General features: G+C 44.4%; 1 protein-coding gene across 1 annotated transcript; it reads right to left on the bottom strand.

Annotated features, from left to right (window-relative positions):
- Positions 1 to 232: 232 nt before the first annotated feature.
- On the bottom strand, positions 233 to 13,489 carry RAB14 (RAB14, member RAS oncogene family). The gene is made up of 8 exons (XM_057372962.1): positions 13,311 to 13,489; positions 6,918 to 6,976; positions 5,987 to 6,040; positions 4,366 to 4,543; positions 3,251 to 3,317; positions 2,977 to 3,064; positions 2,633 to 2,663; positions 233 to 2,172 (listed from the first exon to the last, which is right to left on the bottom strand). Exons 2-8 carry the CDS (start codon positions 6,967 to 6,969, stop codon positions 1,995 to 1,997), a joined length of 648 nt encoding a protein of 215 aa, XP_057228945.1. The 5' UTR covers positions 6,970 to 6,976; positions 13,311 to 13,489; the 3' UTR covers positions 233 to 1,994.
- Positions 13,490 to 19,485: the final 5,996 nt, after the last annotated feature.

The following is a 19,485-nucleotide window of genomic DNA, read 5'->3' as shown; positions in this document are numbered from 1 at the left end:
TTGTCAGAGTTCACTGGGAACGACCACCACCCTGCCCTGCTTCCTTAAAGAACAGCTCTGGGCCCTGCAAAGCACTGGCAGATTCCTCTGGGAAACCCTGGAACGTTTGTATTATGCAAGGCCCATGGTAAAGGTCGAGCACAAATCCCAGAACCCCAAGGTGCCATCCCCTCTCAGAGATCCCACCCTCAGCACAGAGGGCCAGAGCAAGAACACACACCAGGGAGGTTTATCTAGATACAGGTACTTTATTTACAAATATTTAGATTAATAGCATTGTTACATCAAATGAGGAGTACAGCAGTCCAAACAGATCCTTTCTGTGACAGAAACAATAAGACCTACTGTAACTTACTCTGGGAGTACAGGTATTGCACCTCAACAAGCTGTAGTCATTACAACACTGACTTCACATCAGCAGCAGGTCGTGGTCCCTGGGCAAACCCTGGTGCAGCCTTGGGTTAAGCAGGATGCAGGAGCTGGAGATCTTGAACATACCCATCTACTGAGGAACAGGAGTTAAAAAAGGACTAACCAGACAAAACAAAGGGACAGCACACGAGTTACCCAAATCCTATTGTCTGCACATTCCAGTTTTGGCTTTTATTTAACATTGACTGTACAATACTCTGGTACCACTGGTTACTTACAAGTCTGAACGTTGTAGAGTTTTAGTGTCTAGAGAGGGATTTTGAGACTACTTTGTATTTGAAATGCTGCAATAAGCCTGAAGTGGGACATTTCATCGTGGGAAAGCACTTACCCCCTTCCATTTTTAAACCATGTGATTTTTCCAAGTGAAGCTGCACRCGGAGCCACAGTAAAACCCCAGATGAGTGCAGCAACACCCTCACAGGCACGGTCACCACGTGACACCCTCACACACATGACAGGCTGTGGCACCCTGGAAGGATGTACTCAAAGGCTTGAAGCAAAACCCTTTAAAAAAAMCCCTCACACAGCACTGTTAAAAAATACAAGAGTAGTTAAAAATCCCTAGAGAGCAGATGTTGTTCCAACTGTCCAGTTCAGCCTCTGCCCATTCCCAAAGTTACAGGTAGAAAAGCGGGAGGTGTGCGAGAGCCCGGCCACGGCTGAAGCCCGAGAATGCCAAAGAGAAGCAGGTAGCACTGCTGAGTGCAGAGGGSAGGATTGCACAGTGCAGAGATGAGAGCCAGACCCACTAGTGTTCATGTCTGTGTCCCCCAGCACCGTGGGCACCCCGCGAGTGACGCCTGGCAGCTGCAGCCACAGCTGGGCTGTGCTGCCGGGGGGCACAGAGAGCTCAGACTGTACAAATGGGGGTTTCTTACACACTGCTCTAATGCCAGGCATCGTTTTTCTTCATTAAAATCATATACACAGGATGTATTTAACTGTTAGCTCAGTTCCTTCAAATTTTATACATATTTACGTTCTGTTAACAAAGGTAAAGGATAAAAGTGGCAAAAAAAATGACGTAAAGCTATTGAGCACAAGAATGAACAGATCGCTTCCCTGCGCCACCCCGACCCCAGCACATCCCACAGGGAATTCTTCCAACAAAAGCACATCATTACAGAGCCCCTCGCTACCATCGGAAGTCATTTCACAGCAAAAACTTATCCTTTACTACGAACAGCTCGAACAGTTAGAGGTGGGGAAGAAAGGCCAAAGAACCATAAAATAAACCATACAAGACAAAGCCCTGCGAAAGTGTAAAATCAGGAGTCCAGCATCAGTGCTCAGTTTAAATTATGTATCGGTGACACTATCACAAGGACAATCAAGGAAAAAAAAACTTCTAGATTTACCATGCAGGAGAGGTTTTATTACTCTACTTGCCTTTGATAACCTGATTACATCTAAAGTTGTTTAGCAGTTTAGTACTGTGTTAAACTTGTCTCAGAGTTTTAATTAAACCCAGTAAGATGTACAGAAGATGGGGGAAGCGGTCAAAAGCACCACTCCCTTCAGCCAGAGGTGAGGGGTCAGAAGGAGCCACGGAGGGGTCACTAGCAGCCACAGCCTTCTCTCTGGGGCTGGGGTTCGCTCGTTAGCCGCCCCCCCTGCGGGGCTGACGGTTTGTGCTGTACGCCCGACTCGGCCGCGTTCAGGTCCAGGCTTCCATCTTGGATGTTCTGGTAGATTTTCTTGGCAGCCTCCAGGAACGCRTCCTCCACGTTCTCTCCACTGCAAGAGAGCAGCAGCAGTTACTGGGGCTGCAGTGCTGCTTACAGAGGGAGCTGAGCACRCTGTGCTGGCACCTGATGGGCACTGCCCTGTCTGCTCACAGCTCAACAGCCCAGCCCTGCTTACTGCACCCATCAGGAGCAGCCAGGAGTAAGGAACGAGTGCCAAAGCACTGAGGAGCAACAACAAGCCAAGGTGCCWGTAGGAACCCCATTTCCACAGTGACACAGCTGGCCCCAAGCACAGCACAGCAATTGCTCAGTTGTTTGCTACAGACCAAACTTTCAGCTTGGAACAGCCTTTACCCACATGAACACACTCCACACTCAAATAAGGCCTGAAATCCAAACCAGTTCATTAGAATTCAACCAGTCTGAAATGCAGCCAGASRTCTMAGTTCCAAGTCACCTTCAAATCAAAGCAAACACACCAATCTGAATCACAGCCAAAAGTCACTTACGTTTTTGCACTTGCTTCAAGGAACAATAAACCTGTTCAGAGACAGAGGTTTAACAGTCAGTGCACAACACACCTCCAAGAGCCCAAGGTCAGGTACATCATGACCCTCCCATTACATGCAAGACACTATTTTAATACTAAACAAGGTTTTGTGATTATGTTAAGGCATCAACAGAAGCTGATTGCTAGAACTTAGCACTAAGCCAGACTGCCTGAGGCACAGCAGGAGTTTGTACATACAATTCCATTACTCTGGAAGTGTAAACTTGCAGCTATCARTGCTGAGGATTCACTTTATCATCACTATCCTGTAGGAAATGTACAGCATAAGAGAAAAAAACACACCATTTTCTTCAGCAAATTGTTTGGCTTCTTCATATGTAACATCCCTCTGTGCTTCCAGGTCTGCTTTGTTTCCTATGAGGATTATCACCTGGGTCAAGAGAGACAAAGTTAGTCTGAAAAAAACCTTATAAGCCTTTTCACTGACACCTTCATTACTAATGAGACTAAAAAAACCTCTTGCAGAGACCACTGCAGTGCTTTGGCCYGGGAGTGCCTCCCACTTCTTGTTTTGGGAGAAGCAATCTTGCTTTTAAGTGAAAWAAGTCCAACTTACAGTATTTGGATTGGTGAGGTTCCTTGCATCTGTCAGCCAGCTGCTTAAATGATTATATGTACTTCTTCTGCAAAGAATCAAGAGAGGACAGTTTCAGCCTTCTATAAAATATTAAAGTGCCAACAGCACAGTCAGCATCCAAACACAGCAACATCCGTCATCCCTGTTCTTCTCCCCACCTCARGACAGACAAAGCAGCAGCAGGGTGGACTCAGACCACAATTTCTAGTCAGCTTTAAACCCTTGAGGAGCTTTTACACCTCCAGTGGAAAGCCAGACCCATTCCCACTGCTAGMACACAGCTCTGCAGACAAACATTGATGCTGTTTTGTACAGAACACATTAAAGGGGTTCCTGTCAAATGCTCTTACACGACACAGTGCAGCAGAACAGCACCTCAGTAACAAACTGCAGAAGGTCATGTTTTACTCARGATCTACACAAACAGGAAATASACCTACATATGCAGGAAAAAACARAGAGGTGCCTGAARAATATCAAGAATRGCCCCAGAAGAAGATGAGAGATGTGTGAAAGTCTAAGTATTCCATGTTGAATCTGATGGATTATTGTTTGACCAGCATCTTTAGCTTTTACCTCTGAAGGAAGCCAGGATGGCAGGGCCAGCATGGCTCCTGTGCAGGGMCAGGCTGCTGGGGAAGAGGCCCAGGCTCAGCCTTAGGCCAGGCTCTCACACACACGGGCTGTTCTGCACGTTCACTGCGGCACAGCCGCGCTCTGTCCGGGCCCACTGAGGACATCCCTGCCAGGTGAGCAGCACTGCCCACTGCMTCCCACAGGAGCAGAATCCATGTGCTCAAGAGCAGATTTTAAGGACAAAACCGGATCTTTAAAACAACTTTAGGCAGTACAGCCTGAAATGACAAGCTCCTCAGGCTCATCAGCAGTGAGATYTTCCAAGAAAAGCAGCTCACATCATCTCATCTGCAGCTCTTTAAATACTGGGRCATTTAGATAAAGTGTGGCAGGCATCACACAACAGGATGCTTCTCATCCAGAACACACAGGGCCCTTTGAGCCAAGGGGACAGACAAGACAGGACAGTATTTACAGGGCTGAGCATCCAAACGTCACCAAGCACATCCAGCCCTTACCTGGTGATGTCGTAGACCATGAGAGCTCCTGCTGCTCCTCTGTAGTAGCTTCGTGTGACAGCCCTGAATCTCTCTTGTCCTGCTGTATCCCAAATCTGTAGTTTAATTTTTTGGCCACTAACTTCAATTATTCTTGTGCCAAATTCAACACCAATTGTGTGGGGACAGTCTGCCATAACTGTTATAAAAAATAAGAGCAGAAATCAGATCTTTCTAGGACAAGGCTTTCTTGCTGCAAAGATATCACTACCACCAGTTTTCAGTTATCTTTACTAGATTTTCAGTCTCTAAGAAAGCATTTTTACAGCTGCAGTTCCCAAACTGCATCACTTAACCAGAAATAAAATGCTGTATTTCCTGAGCTGCTGTTAGTTTTAAAAACAGTTATAAAATTCCTTGCCTTCTCTGCTGCTCTTTGGCCATACATATCAGAAGGTACCAAGTCAGCTGATTCCCAGTCTATCCTTGCAGAAACGGTTAACTATTTTAATGCAGTAGGAAAAGATAATTTTTAGGGAATTACCAAGAAAGATACAGTTAAAAAGTCTGTCACATCTTCAAAGACAAATACCCAATTGGTTCAGACAGGGCAATAGCATGACTGTCCACAGGAAAACACCAGTTTCATAAGTAGTTACAAACACATCAAATCAAATCCAAAAAGGCATCTTTCTRGTTATGATAAACTCATGTTAATAAGCTCATCTTTGAGAAAGATCAAGAAAATACAGACAGGGTGAGGAYCTACTCAGGCTACCTAGAGTTAGTGGCAGTCTCACAGCAGAGGTGTTGGCACATTAGTTTGGTTGTACTGCTCTGGCTTGGTGCTGACAGAGTAAGAACACGACATCCTCATGGAGAGTATGACCATATGCAAAATGGCAATTAATTGACTGATGCTGCATTTTAATTGAAAACAAGAAAAAATCCTATTTCTACTAGAAAACCAGTACTTCAAACTGCAGCTCCTACCCACTTGTTACCACATCTCAAGCAGCACATGGTGATGCCTGTRCTGAGAAATACCTACAGACTTACTCACTGAGTGAGGTAACAGCTGCTGCAAACCCAATGCAACACACGTTGGGAAGAACTGAAGCTAATTCTTAATTAGTGATGATATCATAGRTGAGAAAATGTTTCACTTGGGAGAGACTGCAGTAAGCTCTGAACACCATCACTGGGCAGGCCCAGTGTCCTGCAGTGCTGCTTAAGGCTGCAAACAAGGACTCAAGAGAAAAATCCTTTTTCCTTTTTGAACTTTTTTAACAGCACTAAAACCTCCAACTGCTTGTGATCAAGCTACACCAATACTAAAAATATGCAAAGTGCAGACAAGAAATTTCACTTTGTTCCATATCAAAATGCACAGAAAAGCTGTAAAAACAGATCCAGTCCTCCTCCTCACAGGCAGGACTGGCTGGAGCAGGTTTTGCCATTAGTACATCAACATTTTGTTCCTACATCTGCTGAAGTGAAAGCAAAAATGTGACTCAGTACAATCCAAACTCATGCAGAGTAAGACAGACACCAAATTGAGCTCATGCATGATGGAAACAGGCAGGAAAAAAAGGGATGAAGATGCCAGTTAAGAGTAAATAYCATGAACTGAAATACTCACACTTCTTTTCTGTGAATTGATGAAGCAAACAGGACTTTCCTACACCCATGTCCCCTGTTACAGAAAGAATAGTTAAATCATTGTTGCAACAAGCACATTTTCTTCATGCCACACAATTAAATGGTACAGAGACAATCATTCCTCGGGCCATATGGGCAGTGTTCTATCCCTGGCTAMATCCTCAAATTTATCAACTTTGGCACTAAAGCTTTGGTTGAAGGTAAAGGATTGCAAAAGTGGAGCAGAACACTCAAGAAATAAGTTAACATGTATTACTGATTTTACAACTGGATTTCACAAGGWTATAGAAAGTGTATCTGCAGAAACTGAAATGTAAAATACACCTGATGCTTGCTCCGGTCTTACTGTAATAAGAACCCCAAAAATACTGACAACCATCCAGAACATCTGAAGAAATTGCTCCATTTCCACAGATCCTCTTGCACAATCCCAAGAAGACACAGCAAGATCTTTTAAGAACCAACTTTTCCAGAGGCTGAGGCTGTCACTGCAGCCTGACTTACAAACCTGTACTGCAGATCATTTACACCTACACAGGGTCATTAACAATTAACAGCAAGACCAGTTCTTCCAGGATAGCAAYAAATGCAATCACTTAAGAGTCCCTGACTAAGCAGACATGGAAGTTGCAGCTAAAAGCAACATTTAAACACAAAAATATAGCTTGACAGAAATCTATAAACCTCATGCAATGGTTTTCAATCAGCACCTCTGCCTTCCACATGAATTCTAAAATCTTTGAGATTAACGATGCAAAATGTTCTAGSAAATGGCTAAAGCTGTAGAGAAATGTGGTGATCTAGGGGGACTGAGGTGGGACCAGCACCTACTGAAAGSAGGGTGGCACAGCCACAGGCTTCTGATGTATCCCCACAACAACATGAACAGGGATGTGCCCACTGGTACTTACCAATAATGATGTACTTAAAGATGTAGGAATAGTTGTAAGGTGCAGTTGCCATTGTGGCACTAAAATAAAAAACAGAACACATCAGAACTGGTACTTGTYCYCTAAAGTCAACCCAATTCATCCAGTTTAGCTCATATAAAGAAGAAAAACCTTTTCCTCCTCCTCTGCCCCCACACTACCCTTTCATTCAGAGTTCAAATTTGTGTAGYTCCCCACAGTCACTGAATTAGTGGCACAGCCAGCCAGCAAAGTTCCCACATTGTTTGCTCTGAGCCCCTGTCAGTAAGGCCTCCAAGTAGAAACATGCTCTGGAGTAGTACTGATAATCAATTTTTATCCAGGAAGACATAAAGCTGTTGAAAAACTCAGTCCCTCCTTGCTCTGCAGACTCACTGCCAGACCAGCACTCACCCRCCCAAGAGCTGATGTATGAACTGAAAATAAAATCTGACTCCGTAACAAAAATCTGAAGAGCTTTAACAAAACCAGCAAGYTGGAACTATTACCTCACACTTTTGAGACTTGCAACAGCAACAAAGGAAGCAGTGCAGCTTGCAGCAAACAGCTAAGATTTCAAAGAATGCTGTAGTAGCCTTAACTGGGGCCTGGGGTGCTGCTTATCCACGTCGGAAAAGCGGTGCAAGCCACAAATCAGATGTTCAGGAAGTTGGTTAACATCTCTGTGGCTTTGTCAGCATGGCAGTGTCACAGCAAGGCTGCTGAACAGTTTCTCWTTTTTACAAGGCAGCCAAAGTACTTCTAATATTCCAGAATTTTCCTGTTTTCCTAAATGCAGAGGGAATTGGAACTGGCTTCAGCTGTTTAAATCTGCAAGGAGTAAAAGCTGACTTACCAACTAACATGTCAGTTAACTAGGATTACACATCTGGAAGGGCCAGATATTACTGGGTAACACAAAGGATGGGAAATGCCTGCTTTTGTGAAGGCTTCAAGTTAAAGTGCATACACTGTGATCAGTTAAGCAAATGGAAAATTTCTAGCAGGAATTCAGCRCTTCCCTTCCTGCTCCTGCATGGCAGATAGCCAGCCATTACAAACACATGGTACTCCTTACAAGGAACACTGCTGGAGCCTAGAAAGATTTTCATTAGGTCATGTGTCATTCACATGACAAATGAAACCAGTACTGGAAAGAAGTAAAAACAGAGGAGAGCTYACAGGCCTGGGACTTTCTCAAAAGCAAAGTACTGTTCCTTGAAGCACAATTAATCCCTCACAGYGAACTGCAGTCATAAGAAAGGTGACCAAATCTCATTCCCAGCACAGAGCCAGCAGCCTCTGCTTCCCAGTGCAGAGATTTGAGGCAAACATGCTTATCTAGACCTCGGAGGGTGAACAACTCCCAGAGTAGTTAAGAAGGGTTTACTGAGTGCCAGGCGCTGCTCTGCACCTTGTCTTCCCTCCACGCCTGGCTCTGGAGATGGAAACACTCMGTCCTCTATCCCAGGCAGTGGGCAAAGCACCTCTGCAAAATCCTGTATAGACACACACTGCTCTACTAAACCAAGTCCAAGATAGGATATGGAATGACAATTCTGGACAGTATTTCAGCAAGAAAACCAGCAGCTTTACTGCCTTATTTCCTGGAAGATTCCAGTGACAGTACCAGCTAAAACACGTGCACTAGTTATTTTCAACAGCAGTAAATAAAGACAAGTCACTGCTCCATACTGAGTTCCACAAGAATGTATCACTGTGGAAACATCCAGTCCTTCAAGTTTCCTGAATATCTGCACATATGATGTTCTTTTTCTTCTCCAGCAYGTCCCAGCACAGTAAATTGGGCATCCAAAGCCTGTGTTCTTAAAGGACATTTAACCTGCCCCTGGCTTCCTGAGCAGAGGCAGGAGCCTGCTCACAGCTCAGCTCCATTTGATGGCAGACAGGGCTAAACTGGGGGTCTACACATCTACTGAAAGCTGCAGAAACATGGATTTTGAGTTTAAACACAATCTCTGGAGTTAAACTGAAAAATAAAGCAACACTTGGGTATTGACATTACATTCATTCCAAGGGTCACATTACAGAAAAGATTCTGAAATACTCCAAACCATTAGTAAAGGTCAGGAATCTTTTCTGGAGTTGACTCCTTTAAATAAAAGAGGAAATTAAAACCCAAGCAATACTGAAACAACTACATAAAAAAACTTTTTAGCACTCAGATTCCAATAAGGATTAGCAGGAATTCAAACTGCACTCAGATCTTGGAATAAAAGTGATATTCCACAAGGACTCTGTGCTGAAGGAGAGAAAAAAAAAAAAAAAAAAAGCAACAAACTAAACACAGAAACCCTGCTGAGAATTCAGCCTTGGAAAATTGACCACCTCAGCATTTACTGCAGACGAAAGAAGGAAGTCCAGACAAGAACAGGGCACAACAGAGGTCAGTAAATTCTAAAGTATCAGCTACATGCCAATGCAAGGGGTAAACACATGTTGATAGCATCATCCATCTGTAGAAAGTCAAGTTCTGCCTCCACCCTCTCTATTCCAAACATGTGAATCTCAGCAATTCCAGTAAGGGGGGATGAATTTTCCTCTTGGGAGAGCGGGGAGGACAAGAACTGCAGGGCTGAGAAAGTTGTACATAAATATCCAGAGCTCAGCCACTGCTGGCATTCTGCACTACAACATCAAAGTTAACCAGCCATGAATTTACTGTTAACAGAAAGCAGAAGCTCAGTCTGGGACCTTGGCCTACCTGCCATCCTTCTTCCAGGACAGTGCCAGCTCAGAACAAGTTTTGGCTCCATTCTCACAGGTAAGGCTGCCCTGGAGTCCAGAGYATTATTGCAGGATGGCCACTGGCCAGAGGATCCTGCCTCACCATGCACGATATGCAGGATTTATGCTCATTTCAAAGCCTCTACAATTCATTTCTGTAATGCATTAGGACTGGAAATTTTACAGTGAGCAGTGTTACCAAATCCATTTTCCATATATCAACTTCTTCCTTACAGGCTTTTTTWAAATAGAAAATTAAAGATGGCCTTAATGAGATACAGTACATCTACATTTCCTCCTCTAATCAACAAGCACTACACAAGTATTTAGAAAYCTCACTGAAGCCTTATTTCAAGTATCAGTTACATCTGTACACCCYGAGATAAGATTGTTCCAGGCACACTGCTGTAACACATTCTTTATCCCAATAACATAATTGTAAATATCAGATTCATACCAGCCTTTGTGAGATCTGTGCAGTTCCTTCCAGCTCAAGGACACAGTCAGTTTTAACTCTTCACTGGGTATGATTTGCACTGAGAAATTTAATGTCTTTGTGCACAAAAAGAAGCAGGTGTGTTTGAAAACAGAATGTGCATGCACAGGGTTTATTAAGACAYTGCTGTGGTTCATACCATCAGCTGATGGATGGTCCATGAGCAGGGATGAGACCTGGGAAAACAATGATCACCTTTCAAACTCAGCACTGCCCAGTTTTTACTGTTTCCCTGTAAAACCACAGCACTCTGCAGCCAGAGAATCACTGGTTAGTCACTCTGAAGCAAAAGGCATTTTGTAGTCCATCTGGGCAGCCAGGTGTTCTGTGCACCATTCTTCAAGTGTGTGAAGCAGGAAAGGCTCTCACAATTGAAGTTACAGATTTACTTGGATATTAATTAACAGAGAAGACTTAAATCGATAAGGGGGGGGAGCTGGAAAGAGGCAGAATAGTTTCATTTCAAAATTGCACTTTTGCCCTGAGAAAGACTTCTGTCAAGCACACAAAACAATGTGGTTCAACTGGTACCTTACTTCAGCAAGCTACTAGAAGCAGTGTCAGGGCTTCAGTTATGGTCATCTGTAAGATCACAGCATACTGGAAGGTAATAACAGTTCKGTTATCAGTTAATTCACCCAAACACTGCATTGCCATAGGTCTGCAGTCCATAGCAAGCTGTGAAGTCTGTCATAATTAAATTCCATTGTGGTTCTCTGACTTTCACACATTGAGGACATTCAGGTCTTCCTAAACCACATCAGCATCTTGGCCCTCKTTAAGATGATGCCCTGCAGCCACCCTGCTCTGCTTATTTGTTCATTCTTTCAGGCTTGGCTTTACAAAGCTCTGCTGAGCCTGATCCCTGAGGAGTGTGAGCCTGCTGCAGCCTTCACACCTGTCTGACAACATCACTTGTTGCTGGCCAGCTCCTTACTCATCCCTCAGCTCTTCCAGAGTCACCCTCTCCAGCTTCCCCCACTTGGAYTTCACCAAAGCATCCAAGTAGCACAGGACAGTAAATTTGGCTGAGCTGATCTTTGATCACTCAGCAGCCTCTGTGATCTGCTGTCCAAGAACACTTTGCATTTCCTTATTATTTCCACATCCACTTACTCYTTCCCTGACAGCACATGGGGCCTGTAGGCTCTGGGGCTCAGACTCACCAGCTGCTGCCCTGCAGAGCCATTTCAAAGCAGTTCTTGAAGAGAGGCATTTGATGTATTCCTTAACCATGTGAAACAACCCAGCCTAAGGCCTAGGAGGTTTTTCTAAAGGCTTTACAGGCCTTCACTTCTCTTCCCTACAGAAGAACTTTGTCTTTATTTCTAAATCAAAGCTACCTTCACTTTCTGACTTTCCTCACCAGCTCTCCAGTCACACCCACACTGGGCTGGTTATCCATCTACTGGTTTCACATCCTGCTTCATTAAGTTACTCCATTTTGCTTCCTAAACTTCCTGCACTTATATGTGCACACCTCAATTCTCCCTAACCACACCCCAGCAGCAGAGCTGAACTAMTCACTGCATACCTGTCCTCAGTTTGGGCACCTTCTGCCATGTCTCTCCTCTTGGCCATCGTTTATCCACTTGTATTTCCTCACTTATCCTACTCCCCTTTTCCTACAGAACACTCCAACCTGTAGCATGTGTCACACAAGGTCCAGAGATAAAAGTTTGGTCCAGTATATACAGAACCAGAGGAGTTTTTTGGTCATTCCAGCAAATCAAAACAACACTTTGGAATCATCACCTTGGAAAACACAAGTCACAGACATTTTAAGTTAAAAATTAACTAAGATCTACCTCCTGTTTCAGGAAGACACAGCAAAATGAGAACCAATCAATCATAAGCAGGGTTCATTAAATGCACAKGAGTGAGCAGGCAACTTAAAAATATTATTTACATTTTAAATCCCAGTACCTCCAGTAGAACAGGTTTGTTTCCAAACTGCTGTCCTTCATAAGAACTCCTCTTTTTCCTTTTTTGTTATTCATAAAATAGAAAAGAGGAACTTCTTCCTTCCACTCAGATTTATGACATTTTCAAATCCCTRCAGGAAGCTAGCAAATTCCTTTCTAAACCATATTAAATTGTGACATTTAGTAATTAAATCTCCCAGGGCTGGTATTTTCTTTGCACTCACGAGTAATGCCCAAGCACAAGGGCCCCTCAAACCAAACCATGACAGGAATCAATCCCAGCCAATACATTTCACAGGATAACATCAGGCTCCTGRAAAAGATGTGGTGACCTGGGGTTTGATATGATTAATGATACAGTCAACCTGAGTAAATACTGATCACTGAAGAGGTTCTGTTACCTCTGAAAAACGCCTCAATGACACAGATCTACGCTGTTTCAAAGTAAAGACCACACCAAGTAACCTCCAGAACCACTTCCAGAGAGACCCCAGTGCAGACACCCACCTTTCCCGGCTTCAGTGCAAGGATAATTCAGTACAACTCTAAAAGACAAGGCTACCAACAAATGTTGTACAGACTTGAGAGAAATTCTGCTCTTTCACCTAATTGTTTATTGCCTRTYTGTAGTACACTCTTTCTGCTTAGMCTAAATAAGCTTTGACAAAAGAAAACAGTCTAGAATACTTTCGCTGCTTTCTCGAATAGGAAGTGGCTTTTCCCTCAACCCTCAAAGTCATTTTTCTGTCAAAGTTCAGGACGACACAGGTCAATATAACGATTAMAAGTGGAGATAACACTGCACATCGGCCACATATACGGCACAATATACACATACACACCCTACGAGTAACTGCAACAGCTCGTAAGGGGGAGATATAGAAACACATATRTAAAAATATCCCTGTAGCCGGGTGTTTGCTGGTGGCGGTGCMGAGCAGTGGGAGGCGGCGGTGACACAGAGCAAAGCGGCCTAGTCCTGCCCGGCAGCCTCACCCCGCYCGGCCCGGTCGCCCCTTCCCCGCCCTGCCGGCCCCGGGGCCCGCCCGCAGCTCCCTCGGGGCCGCACRGCGCCCTGCGAGCCCGCCGGGCCACATCTCGGGGCGACACCGGGASGAAGAGCCGCCGACCGGGACCCGCCCCGGTCCGCCCGGCCCAGCGGAGCCCCAGCGCGGGGCCTGGCGCTACAGGCCCGGCCGGGCGGGCGCCCCTCTCGGCCCGCCGTACCTGTGCTCGGGGCTCAGGGAGCTGTGCAGCGCGGCTGTGCGGGCGGTGCCCGGTTGCCCCGCGGGCTCTGTGGCTCGGCTCGGTCCGGGCTCGCTCCGCTCCCTCAGACGCGGCTCCGCTGCGCCCCCATCACCCCCGCAGCCAAGATGGCGGCGCCCCTCGCACGGGGTTTCCCCTCCCACTCTCGACGGGCGCCGGGGCCGCACAAAGAGTGGGCGCGAGGGCGCCGCGACGCAGCCAATCACGGCGGCCGCTGTGCCGAGGAGACCCCGCCCACCCCGCGAGCGCGAGGGGCGGGGCCAGGGCGGGCGGGGCGGGGTTGGGGCGGGGCCGAGCGCGAGGCGGCGTGAGGGGAAGGGCGGGAACTCGCGCGCCCTCAGGCGGAGCGGCCGCGGCGGTGCCTCGGGARCCGCGGAAAATCCCGGATTTCCGAGCTTTTCCTCAAATCTGGAAAAAGTGGGAGTGACCCGCCCGCAAGCCCCGGCCCACCTGGAAATGTTGCGAACAGGAGCAGCCCGGCACAGGTACGGGGCTGTGGTACAATGTCCGACATCTTTGAGGGGCTCCAGAGCCCGGCATCTGTCTCTGATAGTAATATCATCGGGTGCTTTGCCAAGTCCCGGGAAATGTTCTAAGTTGTTATTTTGGGCTTTGATTGTTTTAAATAGCTTTTTTTAACGCTTATGCCACGCGATCCTAAAGATCTAAAACCACAACTGCTGCCCAAATCTCACAGCTCACGGGATTCAAAAAAGTAAATTGGTGACTCAGGAGATGAAAAAAACGTATCAATAAATGTCCCCAATAAGGATTTTATTTCAGTCCYACACATTATGGAAAACATCAAATCCTGTTGTGTGTCAGCGTCCAAGATTCAATTTGCAGCTTCCCCACTGCTACTAACATTTCTRTGGAAATATTTTTCCAGAATGGGCATTTTCCATCTCCATTATATGACATTACTAATTCCAATTTCTTAGTGTAGTAACAGGAATCCTCTGCTTTCCATGAATCAGCCACCCCCTAATTATTACTCAGCCTCTACCAGGGAGACACKGTTGATAAACTCCACGTTATCAGGGCAGAAGTTTCACACAGAGTGAAAAGCACTGATGAAAAACAATTAGAATTTTTTTCCCCTTTATAAATACATAATAAATAAATTAATAACTAAATAACTGAGTGATAAAAAGCAAAGATTCAATAGAAAAATACAAAATCTGCTGGCAATGTGCTAGAGATCTAGGAGTCCTGTCAGTTACTGTCAGGGTTCTAACTTCAAAACAGTTAACATTGTGCAACAGAATCATTTTCAAGTTTTGCAAGACCTTATATGGAGTGAGTTTTACTAGAAAAATAGGTCAAAACAAGCCAGTGAGAATGATTTCCACGAGAGGGAGTCTTTAAACGGAAAATGATTTGACTATAGTGACACAATTGCAGTCTGGTTTACTGACTTGAAAAAAACACACTTCCTTGGTATTGCCCCAGATATTACTCTGTTAACACAGACACTGTAATAAGAAGTTTTAAAATTCAGAATTGTTCAAATATCACACAGAAAAATCCATTGACTACTTTTCCGTTATGGTTCAGTGTCTGTAGAGTCAGGCAGGCAGGGTTAGGTTCCCTGTTTTTACAAGATGGAATTTGTGGCAGGTAATTATTATTGTTATCCATGGGAGGACTGCCCAGCCTGCCAAGGGTGCGAGTGGCTCATTCAAGCAGCAGYTTCTTTTCCAGTGGAAATTCCAAGCAGCCCTTTCCCCAGGCAGGCACATTCTCCTCTGGGTGCCTGTGGGGTTTGCTCACCCCACTGCCATAAAGGAGAAGCAGAACATTGAACCTSTCCAGTCACACTCACAGGGTGGCACTTCCCCTCTCCAATGGAGACATCTCCAGGATTACTCAATAACTCTGAAAAATACTTCAATCTGGAGTCTGGATTGTGAGGAATTTTATTGGTGAACAGAAATGAAAAACARTTTTGGAATTTAATTACTTTTATATCTTACCTGCAACAAAATTAAAAACCATTACCTAAAGAYGAGTAAGATCCAGCTTTTWAACTGAAATYCCCAAACATATTTTATGTAAAACYGCCTTCCTTTCTYGGATGAGGTAAAAGGCAATACAGAYTTRCTTTGGATMATTTTRTACCCTTTCCTCAAATATTCCTATAAAGTTTAAAGTTCACAAAAGATGTGAGCAAGACAGAAGATCGAGTAACAGCATCTGCATTTGATTCTTTATTCTTGAAAGCCTGCAGCAGTTTTTMAACAGCAGTTATTGAGAAAAGGCTGACTTCAGCCCATCCATTCTGAACATCTGGGCAGAACCACACAACGGTAATTAAAACCCACTAAATTGGTAACAATACCAAATTGCCAGGGATGGGATCCTGCTCTATCGTCCCACCCTTCTCTGTGGATTTCTGCTGGGTCAATCCACTCTTGAAAAGCCTTTCCTATGTGTCTGTTTCTGAGGTCTCTGTCAAGAGAGAACAGCATCCAAGTTTTCTGGTCATGTGATCCTTGCTCTTGGGTTTATTTTTRTACCACAAACCCCAGGAAAAGTAAAGACTTTGAGTTAATGCAGTTGATAAAAGGTTTGAGGATTGTCTCCTTTTCAAATAAATTACATACAATGATCTATAGTATCTGCTTCCTTCTTTAGAATGCATCCCTGTAAGAAAAAAAAACTCTAAATATTATTAAATTGCACATCAGGATTCATGAAGAACGTGGAATTGAATGGCATTTTTAATCTGCAATGCTCTGTTTTCCCTGAGGACAGCARTAAGGAGGCCTGCTGGAACCAGTCCTTTGGGACAGACACCTCCTGGGCAGCTTCAGAAAACAACYACTGCTGACATTTCCAGGGCAACGTGGACACAGGAATTAGCAACAGTTAGGAAAATCCAACTGGGTAAGGAAATTTGACTGGCTAGGAAAACTGGCTAGGAAAACAGCTAAAGTAAGGTTTGTCCACACKTGGTTTGTCTGTCTCTCTTCTTCCCCTGAACCCCAACTTCATCTTCTGGCTTTGCTCAAGTTTCTCTAGACAAGGACAGAAGGGAGAAATGTGGGATTTTTCAGGAACTAGTTTGAAATACACTTCTGTGGGAGTTGATCATGTAACACTGGGTTGGTCAGAGATGACTAAATGGTCTTTACATGTATTTTATTTTTGAGTTGCCCAGTTCTCCTTTCATCTCTTACCATTTCAGTTTTGTGGTGTCTGTAGAAATGTCCTTGTGGTAATTTTTTTTTTTTAGTTCCTTCTTTATCTTTCTTAGTTCCTTCATCTCATGTAAAATAGGCAGCCCCAGCCCACTGGCACTTCTACAATCKCAAAGCTTCAAATTAAACTTATGAATGATGGAAGAAAATCTGGGCCAGTGGTAATTCTGGTGTCAGATGCAGCTCAGCTGGATTCCCTCTGTTAATATTTCATGGGAATGGCAGTGTGGAATGGCAGTGTACCCCTTTCCACATGAATTTCAACAYTGATATTGAGAAATGCTTCCAAATACATACAGCAGTGAGCCCACTTGACAGGGTMGGTGCTCACCATGACTCCTCTTATCCTGACTAAAGAAAAATCTGAGCTCTGTTGATTTTATTATTCTTATTTTGGAGATCACCTTTCATCTCTTGATGCCTGGTTCACTTCTGCTTTAACATAATCTTCAAGCATTCAAACTTCTATGTGTCCTTAGCAAGTAGCTTTTATTTTAGYACAAAACCAAATTGTTGTGGCAATAGWAATGCCTGCAAAATACCAGCATCTSCTTTTCCAAGACATGCAAGTGCTGTGGTTTTCCTGGTTGACATGACAACATGCCCAGAGACCAGATCCTGTCAGTGGTGAAAGACTGTGAGTCAATGGCCTTGCACAAGGCAAGATTCCATCCACACAGAGCTGCCCCTGCACAGAAAACAACCTCTGGAGCTGATAACAAAAACCTGTAGGGATTTGTGCACCACTTCAGGGCCTTTCCTTGCTGAAGGATTTGCAAGTGCAGAGCATGAAACTGTCGCAGCACAAGTCTCCTTGAAGAACTTTCTACCCTTCTCATCAATCACAGCGGTTTCTGAGGCTCTTCCTGACATCAAGACACACTCTTGGTTCTGCTCTAAGTACGTGTGTGGTTTCACATCTCTGTCTGCACTGAGAGGTTTCTTCCTGAAAAGCGACTCCCTCAACTGGTTCTGCATGCCAAGCTCACTTTTGTACCTTCAACAGCACAACTGTGGCTGCATYTCCAGCTGAATAGGTTTGTTGTGGAAATGGGCACCTAAAATTTCTGTGGAAACACTACAATTTAACAGTACTTAAGTAATTGAACACTGTTTTAAAAAGGTCAAATCAATTTACATTAGTCAAGTTTGATATACAGGTAMATAATTTTTGTTTTAGCTGTGTAATGATGTTACAAATGCATGATATGATATGAACATGATGCAGAACATCAAGTAGATAAGTTATAAAAACAGGATCTGTGTGACTCTGGCAGAGTGTCAGCACCTCTTTGTAAAAATGTTCCTGATTTAATGAAAGGTTTGCTGCTGCCCTGGCTATGCACAGCTCTCCCAGACTGCAGACTCAAAATGGCAGATGGTTTTTAGCCCATATTAAATATTCTGATTAATAATGTTCTCATACACAAAAGCATAACAACGWACTTCTTCAGTTACAGCCATGACAGAGGAGAAATAGCCACCACTGGCTTTATCAGTAACCATTTCATTGTTCCATTTCCATACAATTCCAGCAGCAACTGAAGGCATTGTTGGTGGCATAGAAACGGTTTTTGTAAGAACCCATTCCAGGGTGGCACTGTCTCGGTACAGTGCTCCTCTCAAGAACACAAGACAGTTCTCTGATTACATGATGGAGAGAGTGAAAGAAAAACAACAGCTGTCTGTGGCCTGCTTGCCTGTCTTAGATTTACCACAACTCACTTGTAGTGTTGAGGAAAAACTACATAAAAAATGCAAGAAGTTAGAAATTCCTGTTGTTTGKGAGTGCTGTTGGAGATGTCTGACTCGCTCTCAGATGTGTTATTACACACGATGTTTCACAGAAAATGCTTACCCGTAAATTGCTTTTAGGGATCATGTTCCTTTCTCAAACTTCAAACACAATAACCACCGGAGAGATGAATGTGCTCTGTGATGTTCTCAAGTACATGAACCATRAGGTCCATGTCTTAATGGGTGTGCYTAATRAYATTTCAGTAATTTAAGGTTATGTTAAACTTCTTAGGAGCTTAAATAGGTTATCTAACCAACAATTATAACTTGTTACCCATGTCATCCCAATTTGTTCCCCAGATCTCTACGCACACAGTGCCCAGGGGCACTCATTGTTGCAAGRAAGATGTTCTGAGGTACATTGTAGCTGGTGAGCATCAAAAATTGCCTTTGTGTGGCTCAGGGCCAACAGGACATCTCTGTGTATACACTTGTCTGTGTATCCACACGCACATGTCCTGGAGCACTGGCTGCAGGGACACGCTGTCTATAAATAGGTGACAGGAAGGAAGAGGTCACTGGCCTGCAGGGCASTGCCAGCACTGGCCACAGCAGGGCTGCTCGTCCTCCCTCCCTCGGGATCAGGGACTGTGCATGGACACTGACCCCTCCCAGACCACCAGGATGGGTTATTGGGACATCCCACACTGTATTATGGAATGATGTTTTATCAACAACTATCATCCACAGGAGACTGTTCTACAGCCCCCCGTACATGTGCTTTGGTGTGGACATACCAATACCTGCATGAAAGTTATAAAAACAAACAATGAAATTCATATAACAAGTCATTAAAATATTTCTGGAGTTGAAGATGTGTGAAGATGTGGCAGAAAAAAATCTTATCTCAGCTGAGAGTAATAAGAAACAGGGAAATATTTGCCAGTTAGTGCAAGGTCTTCCACACCACAAGGAAAATCCYAACTAAACAGAATATCAGTCAGGGATAAAGCCAGGAAAAAGCTGGTAACATCCAGAGAAGGAAAAATCTAGTAACATCCAGAAACCTCAGCAAACAGACACTCAAGTTAAAGATTTGGAAGAAAAGTGGAAAAGGAYGAGTTGGGAACAGAGGCTGTGGCCATGTAGAGCTGGAAATGGGTAAACCAGAGCTCAGAGAGAAGATGCATGTCACC

The sequence above is a fragment of the Malurus melanocephalus genome, unplaced genomic scaffold (genome assembly GCF_030028575.1).
Source record: "Malurus melanocephalus ecotype Western Australia unplaced genomic scaffold, MMel_1.1 scaffold_181, whole genome shotgun sequence".
NCBI lineage: Eukaryota > Metazoa > Chordata > Aves > Passeriformes > Maluridae > Malurus > Malurus melanocephalus.
This window is presented reverse-complemented; position numbering and strand designations above follow the sequence as displayed.